Source organism: Nannospalax galili, unplaced genomic scaffold (assembly GCF_000622305.1).
Source record: "Nannospalax galili isolate Female #2095 unplaced genomic scaffold, S.galili_v1.0 scaffold761, whole genome shotgun sequence".
Classification (NCBI taxonomy): Eukaryota; Metazoa; Chordata; class Mammalia; order Rodentia; family Spalacidae; genus Nannospalax; species Nannospalax galili.
Genome location: NW_008346389.1, coordinates 484,541 through 498,783, shown reverse-complemented (window position 1 = coordinate 498,783; position 14,243 = coordinate 484,541). Strand labels below are relative to the sequence as shown.

The window sequence follows — 14,243 nt, the reverse complement described above, 5'->3', positions numbered from 1 at the left end:
CTGCCTGGCCTGGATCATGTGGCCAACATCTGGGCTTGGGGAAGGGGATGCAGGGAACAGAATCAGCCCATCCATCATTTGGCCTAGCTGAATTACACTGAATGGAAGCAAGGATGTTGCCCCAAAGAAGACTGGACACACACAGGGGAGCTCCTACAGTGCATAAAGGGAGATGAAACTGGAGCTCAGTGTTTCTCACTCCTGTCCTGAGAGCTTTTCACACACCCTCCCACTCCTCCCCAGGAGACAAGCCACAACACAAGCACCTAAGTAGACAGCAATAAACGCTTTGCACTGTACTTTGAGAAAAGGCAAACAAAGCAAACGCTCTTGTAATTTACATGCAGTCCCTTTCCTCTGAAGAGTGTGGAAGGTTTTAGGGCTGTCAGCTGCCCCCGTGAGAGGAATGAGTTGAAAGAATGCAAAGTGCGGCCTGAGCTTGCTGCCACTCCTGGGAAGTAACCACTCCACACACACAAGAGAAGCTCTGCCAGCAATGAACAGTCCACTGCCTGAACTACTTTTTGGCCTCATTTAATTTCCCTATTTACATGCCTTTCTCCTTACAGTCATTAAATTTTAGCACAGAAAAGGATTTTACAGATCATTTGATTCAGTCCCCTCATTTTCCAGATGGAAGTGAGAAAGGCTGGTTATTAGCCAGCACAAGGTCACCTAATAAGTTTAGGGCAGGCCCAGAAGTAGGTCCCAGCTTCCTATTTTCCTATACTGTACTCTTTTGGAAAAGTCACTTAATGTCAAAAGCTACCCAGTGAACAATAATACACTATTTCTTCTGCTACTACGAGAATCAATGTGTTTGGATGTGCTTGGATGCATTCTGGAAATAAGACACATTGATTATGAGATTTCAACAGATATGCACTAATCACTACAACTGGAGGCAAGGGAATTTGGTAACAATGACAAGGCACAGTAGTCAGAGCTAACCCTGTGCAAGTCTACCTTGGGTACTTCTCTAGCCACTAATGGGTGCTCAGTACTCCTAGACTGCCCTTAAACTGACCCTAGTTCTTATGGATCTGCTTCTCCCATAGCAAATATTCTGTGCCAGAACTGAATTTTCTATATTAACAGAAGAAAGAAGAAAAACCCTGATTTCTCTTTATATACCCATATCACAGGACCACACAAAGTTGTGTATATGTATTTAAACTAGGACTTCTGAGGACTAAGACTTTTATATAAAATGGGTTTGAATTAGATAGCCAAATAGCCAAGGATTCTATAAGTGAGGGAGTTAGTTATCAATGGTCATAAAGAGCACATCCAAATTAGGTTAAACTTACTTAAAAGTCTTGAGAATAAGCCTTAAGTTAGCATGTTCAACATATTCCTGTTCCCATCCCCTTCCTTGGTATTTAAGGAAATGTGTCTCCCATGACTGTCTACACCTTGACTGTCTGCATCAATGGAGTAAAAGTAATGAGTGGTAAAGATTCCTTACACATATAGTCGTACCTTTAAAGACCAAAAGATCACTGTTGGTATCTAAGAGATCTTTGGGCTCCTTAATTCCCAACCCTCCTCACACCTGCCAAGGTCAATGCTTTGGGAAGCTCACTGGTGAGAATATGGCTGACTCTCAAGAGAAACACTAGCCAATCCAGCCTCAAAGACTACAGAAGTCATTTCAAATTTATGTCTTTTATATCAACTTTAATCACCATCTAACAACTTTATTAGAATTTTCTCCATTTGCCTCAGTCAATGGTATATGAAGAAGAAATTATTCTCAGAGCCCTTTTCCCTAGTTAAAATCAGTAGTGTCAAGCCCAGTGATCTGAAGCATTCTGGTTGTTCCTAGTCAATGTTTCCCTGAGATACCAGCCAATTTATGAATGGAATATATTGTATCTTCTTCATATTGGTGCAAAGTGAAGTAGGGGCCACAAACTAAGTTATGAGAAAAAGCAGACAGTTCAAGGCTGTTACAACATAATTTAAAATAAGTACATGGGACTAATGGGTCCTTAATAGCAAGGCTAAACCTTTATATTCTGATTTTTTTTCCTTAAGAGGTTACATGCAGTTTAAATTTACATTATGAATACAGATTTTCTTTTATAAGTCAAGGCACACTATTTTGGTCCATTGAGCAAACTCATTCTTATTCATTGCCTTTTAAATTTGACATTTAATGTCCACAGCTGTACAGCTGGTAAGCAGCAAAGAATTTTTAATATGCAAAGATTAGATCCTAAACTACTACAGCATTCTACTATATGGTGTGTCCTATAATTAGTGTACATTAACTGAAAGGAAGAATTACACAGGGAATTATGGAAGAAGTTGGAAGGTGCCACATACTTATTTCCTTGCTTGTACTCATGAATCAAATAACACAAACAACTAATTCTAGCAATTCAAACTAATAAGGGCTGATTTCTAAAAGGTTATGTCTTCCAATGCATTTACCAATATAGAATTGAAAACTTTTGCATCTACAGGTCTTGAAGTAAGACAGGAATCAGTCATTTCTCTTTCATTATAACTTGCTGTTCAACATCAAACATAACCCACTCATTCAAGATATATGGTACAGCTATAGTAGATCAGGCTCTCCCTTAGGTATTGGGGTTGGAGCTGTGGCAGCCTTGCCTTCAGAGCATGGAACTTAACAAGAAAGACAAGGATACATGCAATTACAACAACAAAAAAAATGAAAAATGTTTGAACAACAGAAGTACATAGTGCTGTGAGCATCTGCAAGGAGGGGCCTAACCAGGTCATGGCATATGTAGGGAGGTTGTATTAGTCAGGGTTCTCCAAAGAAACAGAACTGGTAGAATGAATATATATATGTATAGAGATTTATCGGCTTAGCTCACAGGATAGAGTCCAAGTAGTCCAACAATGGCTGCACCACACTGGAGAGGCTGAGAATCTGTAGTCGCTCAGTCCACAAGGCTGGATGTCTCAGTAGTCCTAATCTGGCACTGAAGGTCTGACAAATTCCAAAAGATCAGCTAGTCTTCAGTCTACAACACCAAGACGAACTCACCAGCAAGAGTGAAGGCAAGCAGCAAGAAGCCTGGCGTTCTCCTCTGCCTTGGCCTTTTACACAGGCTGCCATCAGAAGGTAACACCCACATTTAGGGTGTCTTCCAGCTTCAGATGATCCAATCAAGATCTCTCTCATTTCAGTTAATCACAGATCCAGTCAAGTTGACACCCAGGATTAGCTACCACAAAGGTCTTTTGGAGAAGGTGATCGATCTATCAGGAGAAACCCAATGACTTCAGAGTTAAGACTGAACATGTACTTCAAATCTTGCCTCCTCAGATGCTCCATTAAAACTCTATGTTAAATCTTTAAAGTATTAAATCCCACAAAGAGAGAACTGAAGCAACAAGAGAAAGTTTGGAGGCAGAAGAGGGACAAGTGATCACTGGCTCAGCAGAAAACTGAATCTTGGAATTAGCAAAGAAGGTTTGGAGAGAGCTATTTAAGAAGTGGAGGAGCCCTCCCATACACACACTTCAGAGCAACTGCCCCTCCTATCTTTAGAGGTAGCTAGAAATTCATTCACTGAAAACAATAAAGGAGGATGTCCTTATCAACAACATAATGGGTGACTCTATACAGTGTAGAGTCTTCATACTGGTAAAATACTGATAATTAGTACTAATGCACCAGCACAATTGCCCTTGTCTGCGAGGACAAAAGCCTTTCACCTTCAGATGAAGGACTGAGGAGCCCCTTCTGGGAATCTGACAAGTGGAGGTGCTTTGAAAAAAATTACTCTCAGAGTCCTCCAGTGAGGTACCAAGTCAAGAAGCCTTACAGGCTTCAAGCTCCATCATTAATCACCATCAGAAACCAAAACTTGATTACACCATCTGAGAAAAATACCTCAAGGATAGATAGACAATATATAAATGAAAACAGGGAAAAAAAAGCATTTTGGAGGAAACAGAGCATCTGCATGAGGAAGAAAGTAAAGAAAAACAATCGTTAATAATGATTCAGAAGAGATGGTAATATGGACATGAAACCCAAAAAGGATCTGATAAAAACAGAATAATTCTGGGGGTAAAATAAAGGATTTGTAGAAAAGAGAAGATAAAATACATCAAGAAGCGCTCTTGAGTTCAAATGAGGTTCAAAAAGTTGAGTTCAAAAAGGGTCACACCAAGTGTGCTAGAAAGCATCAGTTGTCAACCTGACACACCTGGGAAGAGGGAACCTCAATTGGAGAATTTCCTCTATTGGACTGCTCTGTGGCCTGTCTGTGAGGCTTTGTCTTAATTTCTAACTGAAGTGGGATGGCCCAGCCCACTGTGGGTGGTGCCATCCCTGGGCAGAGGGTCCTGAGTTATACTGAGATTACAAGTGTGCAATACCACACCACGCACTTGCAAGTCTCTGGTCACATTTTACCAATTGATCAAGCAGACAGAGAACAGGCCACAGAGCAAGCCAGTAAGCAGCATTCCTCTGTGATCTGTGCTTCAGTTCCTCCCTGAGCTCCTGCCCTGGCTCCCCTCTATGATGAACTATGAGCTGTCAGGTGAAATAAACCCTTTCCTCCCCAAGTTGATTTTGATTAATGCTTTTGTCACAGCAATAGAAAGTTACTAGAACACAAGTGTACTGAAGAGTAGTCACGAGGCAGACACTGATTACCATTCTGACTGTTCTGCACAGCAACCCTGTAATGCACAACCTAACAGTTAGAATTTCATCATGTTCATATGTATATTTCTATAACCACGTATCTATACATTGTAAGAGTTTTGTCTTCTTTACAAAGACGAGTAGGTAAGAATTTTTTGCAGTAATAATTTGTGCTAACCTCAAGTAAATATATTTCATTACCAGTAAAAATATCAATCTCTTGCTGTATAATCAATATTCACAATAATGCTCTAGAATATTGCCATAAACACTGAGTTAGCAAATACTGAGCCATCATTTGAGGAAATATGCAGTTATATTCTTGCAAGCCTCTGGTGTGTTTAGGTTCTGTTTTGTTTTTAATTTCTTTATGTTAGAGACAGGGTCTTGCTGTACAGCCCAGACTGACCAGAAACAGGCAATCCTCCTGCCTCTGCCTCCCAAGTACTAGGATGACAAGTGTGCAATACTACACCAAGCACCTGCAAGTCTCTGGTCACATTTTACCAACTGATAAAAACACAACCTTATTTTTTGTGTTTCTGCATAAAGACACCTTCTTTAGAATACGTTCTCAGTTCATTAACATTGAACGCACCACCAACTGCTCCATAACTTGCCTGAACAAAGCTTTCCTCTCACCTGTATTTTCTCCTCTCCAAAGGCATACCACAACTTTCTTGAACTTAGATATGAGACACTACTTTAGCTTTATGTTTGGGCAACATTTTAAGGAGACTGACAAATAACTGAAAGTCAGAGAAGCATGGCACTAAGCGGTCTGTGAAAAAGACACCATTCATACTGCAAGGGCTAAACCAGGAATGCAGAACTTGTCTGACCTCTGCTGGAAGTGTGGGCATCCCATTACTAGGATTGTCTGCTCACATCCACAGATGACTTCATCAGCATCACCAGTATTGAGTTTTGCTGTTGTTTATTCTTGCAGGGGTGGGGACTGGGAAAAGTCTCACTATGTAACCTAAGCTGGCCCAGAGCTCACAATATCCCTGCCTTGACCTCCCAAGTGCTCGGATCACAAGCATCTACCATCCTGCCACCATTTCAGGGTTACAAACAAAAATGTCAGAAAGTAGAAAAATTCACAAATAAAAGAGATGGACTGTTTCATTGTTGTTGCTATTATTGTTAATATCATAACTAATAGGTATGCCCTTTATGGACAAAAGCCTATTGTTAAAGGAAAGTCTAAAAAAGTCATGTAAGGGACATTTTGTTCACCTTGGCACACTCCTCACCCCAGAAAACATCATGAATCAATCAACATTTTGTACAATCTTCAGCAGCTTAGGGACAACTTACGTTTCTCTCTGATCTGGTGGGCATCCAGTAAAAATATCCCTAAAGCCTGTGACAGGCAGCACAGTGTCCCTATAAACAAGAAATTAACTTTTAGAAAATGCATTAGAGTGCCATATTTGAAATTTCAAAGCCATACAGACTGCATTTGGGGCTGATATTTTTTAAAGTATTTTAAAGTGTGATGCTCATACATTTTGAAAAATAGAATAAGCCAACAAGTTAAAAGAAAAGTTTAGCATTTTGTCATTACTACCTGCATTTTCCAATAATTATGATACAAAATAAAGTTGATGTGACGTGCTCCCGTGGAGAGGCACTGTGCCTGGGTATAGAGCAACAGGTATGACTAAAAACCTCTTCTCTGGGGAAACGCATACCAGAAGCAACTGCAATGGCATATGAATCAGGACAAAACACACGCAGATTGCAAGACTACCTAATTAATTCTGGTTAGCAACAGCTTGCCTAATTCTTACTGTGCTTCAGGCAATATTTCTAGGAAAATGTCCGACTTTATTGCTTCTAAACTTTAGAACAAGTTATTAAGTAAGCACTTTAATAATTCCCATTTTGCACATATGCAAACAAAATTACAGATATAAAATAACTTTCACAAGTAAATTGTAGAAGTGAGGTTCAAACCCAGATAGTCAGAACCCTGAGCCAGAAAACCATGTAATGAAAAAAAAGAGAGATTTTAGCTTAACCCTGAATAAGTAAAGCACTGATTGGTTAAAACAATGAGCCTAAAGGACTTCCAAGCAAAGCAGAAAGCTGACCCTTGTGGCCAGTGCTACCACATGGCTCAGCTACACTACCTCTTTCCTATGAATACAAACCTTTTCCAGAATGTGTGCATTCTGCAAGCAAAAGAAGGGACAAAGAATACCTTTCAAAAATCCCAGGGCATGTTGTTTCTGCAGTTAATAAGGCCTTTTTCTTTATTTTAGCCAAATCTCTATTTAAAATAACTTGTGACATCTGTTCATGTGTCTCTGATATCCAACTCTGGAGGAATAGAAATCACATATAAGAAAAATTAATCACCCAAATGGTCAGGTACTAAAATATTTTCCTATTGAGGTATATTCTGATTTTAATTATTGACTCTAATTGACATTTACAACATAAAATATAGTTCATGGACACTGACTACTTCATCACAAATATCTAAAAATAGCAATTCCTGTGTGTTGCTGGAAAATAAAAAATTAGTTGCTCCTGTAAAATGGAAAGTGCTTTATTTAACTAAATACTAATTCTACTTCCTGTTTCCTTCTTTATTGGTTTCAGGATTAGTATCTTTTTAACTTCCCTAAGTAAGAAAATGTAGCAATCACTTTGTATACCCAAAAGGACTCCAAGCATCACTGTCATCATCAGTGATCCTTATCAATGAGGGGTATCTGTGGGGGATACTTTGAGGGGTTATCAGTGGATATTCTGAGGGATCTGAAGGTTATGAGATGTACTCAACCACCTGCAGAAGCATCACGGGCACCACCTAGGGGGTCTTGTAAGCAGAAGTTTTTGTTCCTAAGATCAGGAGGAGGATGTTGCTAAGGATTCAGTATTTCCACCACACAAAACTAGAAGATCATGAATCTGCAAGTCCATAACAGAGAACCAGAATTCATCACCAACAAATTCGCCCCCACCACACACACACCTGTAGATAGGTTCCACTAGACAGCCAATAAAACCCCAGAACACATTATACCCAATAGAATTTTTTGTTCGAAAAAAGGGAGACCAATCTTTGGAAACCCGAAGTCTTCCATTGCAGATTATCAAAGTCAAAAAACTTTGGTGCACTTTGGGCTAGCACAGGCTCTGCTGTGACTAGGATCCTACACTATTCAAAAAGATTTTAACCATAAAAAGCTCTCTCTGTCATTTGTCTAGACAAATGAAATTTCTTACCATATGCTAAATATGGATCCTTATATCTACCACTCATCAAAGAAGCTTCTTTTTGCAGCAGACAGAGACTACTCAGAATCCCACAGCTGGTCAGACCCAGAGAATATACATCTGAGAGATGCTCAGTTCTAGGTGACACATCTATAGGGGAACCTCTACACCTAAGACTCATGGAAGATAGCAGAACAAGGAGTAGAGAGAAAACTAATGCATCCCTCAACTCTCACCAGTGAAGCTTCCTTATTCAACAGAATGTGATACACACAGAAGGCCATAACTGGCTGAGTTTTAAAGAATAAGAGACTGCAAAGTGTGTATCCCTGGACAGGACTCCTATATTGAACCTTACCCACCGTGAAAGAGAGGATGGAAAGCCTGTAAGATCCAGGGCTCGTTCATGAACACAGGGAAGCAGAGGTTTTCAGGCCACTGGAAACTTGCACACATGTGAATTTGCAGCAACGGTGGCATCACGCACAGGACCCATGCCAACTCAATTAAACAACTCCCAGAAAGGAAGAGAGAAATGGGTGGTGGGCTGGCCCTAAACTGAGAACTATTGGAGACTGATTGCTACTGGGAGAGGGAGAGTATGCCTTACTTACGATCTCTAGATGGACTGACTCGACTCCAGTAGATCAATTTTGTCAATGAAGGACATTTGGGTACAAATGTTTGACTGGATAGGACTTAACATGTATGGCAGAATACATGAAGTCTGGTAGGGGGATGGAGGGTATGGATGGGGGAAGGGGTCTAAATTTGTTTAAGAACTATTGTATGAAATTACAAAAGCTCAATAAATTTTTTTTAAGATTTCAATCAGAGTCTCTCATCATGGTGTCCTGGTATAGATTCTTGGTTTCTCTGATTGCTGATCTTAGAAGACCTCAACCTCTTGAATCTCTTGGCCTCCCAGACCACCTTCCCAGCTCTGATCTGTATACTATTAGCTCAATTCTTTTTCTTCTTAGTTTCCAAGCTCTTAATTCAGTAATAAGGAAAACTAGGTTGGGTCTTTTTTAACGTCCCTTGGGAAAAGTTAGACGTCATCATTTGTTGAAAGAATACAATTTAAAACTTAACCTTAAGTATGCTAATATCACTTTCAACAAAAAATCCTACAAAAAATCCTGTGAAAATTATGTGAAGCAAAAATATTTACAGATACGAAACAATGAGTAAAAGGAACTTAATAAGAATAGCATCGGGGGAACTTAAGCTTACTGAGTGCTTATTCTGTGACAGACACTGTTTTAAGCACTTTACAGGCATCATCTTGTTAAATGCTCAAAGCAAGTCTGATGGCTGTTTATCAGTCACGGTTTCAGAAGGATTATTCTTTATAATCAAATGAGTAACTGAGAACAATTTAATGAAGAACCTATTTATAACATACGAGAAGCATTATAAAGTCCAGTGTTTGAGGGTTACTAGTGAGAAGCGGCAGGGTAGAGCAGTCACTGGAGTCTGAAGAACCTACAACTACAAAGAGAAAGCTACTTGACAGCTGTGGCTTTCAGAATAGGTAGCTGTTATCAAACTGTAGTCCTGTGCACAGTCTCGTTCATGTTCCTTCCAATTCTGGTCACTGTTAGCCCCTCCCTCCCCCATGACCAATCCTAGTAGGAAGCCAGACAATAAGAGATTCACTGGTCCAGTTTGTATAGGCCAGCCCCCTTGGCACTGGTTGAGAAGGATAGAAAGTGGCCATGGAGGGGCAGAGGAGGAACACTTGGCATAACTTTTCTCCATTTTAAGAACGGAAAAATTAAGGCTGAAAGAGATTAAGTAATGGCCAGAAAATCCAGTCAGAAAGCAGAAGTTCCATGATTCAAAACTCATCCACCCTGACTCATTCATCTGCCCATCAAGACCTAAGAAGTACAAAGCATTATACCAGGTTCTAAGGTGTTATGATTTGCATATGGCTTCATTTATATCTCCGCCAAATGGTCAAAGGATTGGTTTCCAGGTAGGAGGTGCCCTGGAAGCCTTACAGGTTAGGGTGACCACTAATGGGTAGTTATTAGGTTATTAGGGTTTTCAGGTAGTTCTCTGGTGATGGCTTGATGACTCTAAAGCAAGGGTTTTTATACCAGGAGCACCTGGCCACGCTCAGTTTCTGCTTCCTACCTCACCATGTAATCCTTTCCTGACACATGCTAATACCAGTACTATAGGACTGTACCCAAGCCTGCACTATGCTGTTTAGACTTTCAGCCTCCAAACTTGTGAGGTAAATAAACCTCTTCTATTTAAAAAGTTAAACGCCCTGAGCATTTTATTATACTGTCAAAAGGCTGATTAGTACATAGGGCTAGAGTACTAAACAAACCCCAGAAGCAACTGTGCCTATAGCTTAATGAGTTGTAATAAGTCACTAAGTGGGAGGAATAATGGTAATAACAGTAGTACATACCCAGACACTGTTCTAAATGTCTTCACATTAAATGATCAGAGTAACTTACTATTCTGATTTTATACAGGAAGAAACAAAGATATAAAAAAGTTTTAAGACTCCAGGCCAGAATTACAACCTAGTAAGTGATGAACCAAGATTTAGAGATGCTCTCTGACCACAGAGAATATTCATAATCTGTGTTTCCAGTATCAGAGGTAAATGTTATCTCCTACCCCCCACTATTGGGCCCTGCTTTTTCATCAGTAATAGAATCCTCATATTTCGGCTAGATACACAGAGTTATGGACTACATTTTCCATCTCCCCTTCACACATAGACATGGTGACTACAATGCACAATGGAACAATCAGAAGTAATTTATACAACTTCCAGGAAAAGTCTCTCTTCTTATCCTATTCCTGCTTCATAGAAGGTGAGCATTGTGCCTGGTATCCAGCAGCCATCTTGGATCCTCCCCCAATGAACGGCAGAGCAGAAAGCTACCAGGAGTGATCTCTTGTGACAGTCTGTGGAACTTCCATCCTAGCCCTGGTCTTCTATCACCCAGGCTTTTGACGTGAAAGAATAAAATCCTACTGTGAATACCCTCTGTTGATTTCTGGGTTTAACGCAAGTAATCGAATCTAATTCTATACCACCTCAATGTGAAAATCACATTGGTATCAGAATGTTTATAACCTGAGTATAGGTAATTCATAATGTGTATGTGTGTGTGTATGCAATACACATATACATAATAAACTGAAGAGTGGCAATTTTGTGCAGGAGATAGCTAGATTAACACAATTACAAACTCACAGGCTAATCAGTAAAATTTCCATTTGATTTGCATGATAAAATCTAGCTTGAGTCAAATGATAATATTTTTTAACATCAAATGTTTACAGGAGGCTTATTTCATAATATCATTCTCATTCCTGCTTTCTTGAGAGTCAATTTTTTTAAAGTTCTTAATTTTTTGACTTCCAGAATGAGCCTTCCTATACGTGTGGCATTCAAGAAAGCCCAGGAGACATAAAATTTCTGTAACATGTTACAGACAATAGGACGGTCTCCCTTGTGACTTCCTCTCACATTACACACTTGAGGGTAGCTAGTGTCTTGCTACCGAGTATGACTTATACCCTGGCAGAATTCTGGCAAGGTTCATTTTAGATGCTAATTCCCTGGCAATTCTTCTTGGGTTCCTGATAGGCCCCAGAAAGCACAACCCTCTGACTCATTTTTCTTTTTTAATTTTTAAAAATTTTGAGAATTTCATACATCAGTATTGTGGTTACATTATTTCCATCCCTCCCAGTCCTCCTCCAACTCCTCACTTATCCCCCTCTTCCCTTACAATTTCATGTCCTCTTCTTTGATTATTATTACATATACACACATACATTTATAAATATGCATATGTATATATAATGCACTGAGTCCATTTAGCAGTGCTCATGTGTACATGTGTTTAGGGTTGCCCACTCATATGGGAAGTGTAGATACTTTCCAAGTCAAGTTTTCCCTTGGATGCCAAAGGCTGATTCTAGAACCTTCTAGCCTGAAGTCTTTTGACAAGTATGCATGAGACTCCAACCTGCAGGGAACACTTACCAAGTCCCCTGGGTGATGTCCTCAAGGCCCTAACTCTTCAAGTTGGCACAAAGGGGACATTCTACCCTTTTGGATATAATCACAGCCTGAACTCTTTCTCCATATGACTCCTCCATTCTAAATATTTTTGGCCAGGTCTTTTCAATTTCAACTGTTTGTTTACTTTCAATGTTCTGAGTAAATGAGAGACCAAAAGGTTCAAAGCCAGTGACTGTCAAAATGCTTTGCATGTTCTACACAAATAGATTGACACCCATTTTGGAATAAAGATGAAGATCTTAGGTCTTTGCACACAAACAAGAAAGTGTCTTATTTAAGACTGTCCAACAGCACTCTTACAAGGATAATGCTTTGCACTATTGCAAAAAAAAAAAATCACAAACAGAAAACTGAGACTTTGAGACTTTGTTAAGATTCCTAATCTTTAAAAATCATCGGAAAGGCCATTTTTATTTCTCAACAGTTACTTTGGAAACCCTGGCTCTGCTTTCACATCTAGGTTAACTCAAAAGTGCCATATACAGATTCTAAAGGATCATGGAGAGGTTCCCCACAACTAGAACCATCATTGTTTTGAACAAATGGGACTTGTAGGATGCAATCAGAAAAATGATTTTTCCCCCACTACCTGTTCAAGCAGACTTTTATCAGATGGCTTTTTCCTTGTCCCTAGAAGAAATAAATCTTGCATGAATCTCTGCTTTTTTCCTTTATCCTCTGAGATGTAACCCTGATTTCTTGTTACAAAAAACAGTCTTGGCTAAATAATTAATAGTAGTGAGGAATCACAAAAAGGCCTTCTAATTGTCCAGTTATCTGAGAAGGGAGAGGCAGAGCAGGTAGAGAAAGATAAAACCAGTCAGTCTCACCCCCTCCCTCCCCCGCACTCTCTTCTGCAGTCCTTCCTCACTAGAGGCAGCTATAGCTTGATGAAGGGCAAAAGCTTTGGCTTTGAAAGAAATTCATCAGTTTGATGAGATATTCTAATTACTGGAATGCAACCAACAGACTTTTTGAAACTTAAAATGACCATAAAATTAATAGTACCTGCATAAGATTTTATCCAAGCATAAAGAAAAGATTACTTCCACAAAGCAGTAAAAACAGACCGTGGAGGCAAAAGACTACAGATGTGTGCACACCTGCCCATGGTTGCACCATTTAGGTCCCATTATTCCAATGTAACCATTATACCTGATTAAGAAAACCAATATGCATGAAAAATAAAAATCTAGTTTATGTCAGAGCTAAATTAAGGCATTATTACTGATGTAGAAATGGAGCAGCAAAGGAGGGTGATGGGATCTGATCTGTTTTTGTTCCTGTCCCAAATCCTTAAAAACTGCAGAGAAGATACTTGCTAGAATAAACCAACCCACAGATGCAGCAGAAATCAAGCAAGGAACACTTGGTAGCCCAAGACATATATAGAATTCCAGGAAGAGGGAAGGCAGAGGCAATTGTGCTGATACTGAAAAAGATCCAGGAAAGAACGCTCAAACCAGTGGCAGCAACTCCAAGTTAAGAGGATATGGAGACAGGAAGCCAGAGCTGCTCCAGCTCAGCTGCCCGCTGTCCCCAAATAGCCTCCTTTTACGACAGAGCTTACAATTACTCTCCCTGTAAAATCTTGATTCACATGCTCCTTTCAGATATTTAGAAACAAATGCATGAGGAGAAGATCAGACAAGTCAAATACTATCTACTATGTCAAAGAAAAGCATCTGAACTAGTCAAGTAAATGTTAATATATTTTCTGAGATGTGGTCATTATATCCTCTTATTTCTCTTTAGGGTCATTACTTTTTGAATGCCATGTTTTTAACTGCTAAAACAGCTCATATTTAGACATATTTGTCCTTCTTAAAGACTTACTTTATTTTAAATTGGCAAGTACTAACTGTATGAATGTGCAGGGTGTGATGTTTTAATACATGTTATGTTGTACAATGACCAAATCAGAATAACTATTGTATCCATCACCTCAAATGTTTATCATTTCTTTGTAGTGAAGACATCTAAAACCTCTTTTAGCTATTTTGAAACCCACATTAACTATATCCTTGATTCTGTGCAATAGAACATTCACTCCCCCACCTGTCACTTTGTACTAATTAGACAACTTCTATCCTCTTCCACTCCTGACCCTTCCTCCCCCGTATCTGGTAACAACTCTTTTGCTATCTTCTCCAACAAGCTCAACTGTATGCAATTCCACATATGAGCCAGATCATAAGTTTGAGGGATCTGTACACCACTTCCTGAAAAAGATCTTTTCTCAAGCCTCTCAGTGGCTTTCACCTCAAAGTCACAGATGGTTCAGCAGGTAAACAC

The 14,243-nt window shown here is 39.5% G+C and overlaps 1 protein-coding gene across 3 annotated transcripts in view; it reads right to left on the bottom strand.

The window, feature by feature from the left end:
- CUNH9orf135 (chromosome unknown C9orf135 homolog) overlaps positions 1–14,243 on the bottom strand; it is a 112,974-nt gene that overhangs the window by 33,654 nt on the left and 65,077 nt on the right. For all 3 annotated transcript variants that reach the window (XM_029568147.1, XM_029568149.1, XM_029568148.1), the window contains 2 exons: positions 6,855–6,973; positions 5,966–6,034 (listed from right to left, as the gene is read on the bottom strand). In XM_029568147.1, the coding sequence (XP_029424007.1) occupies positions 5,966–6,034; positions 6,855–6,973 (188 nt within the window). The remainder of the gene's footprint in view (positions 1–5,965; positions 6,035–6,854; positions 6,974–14,243) is intronic.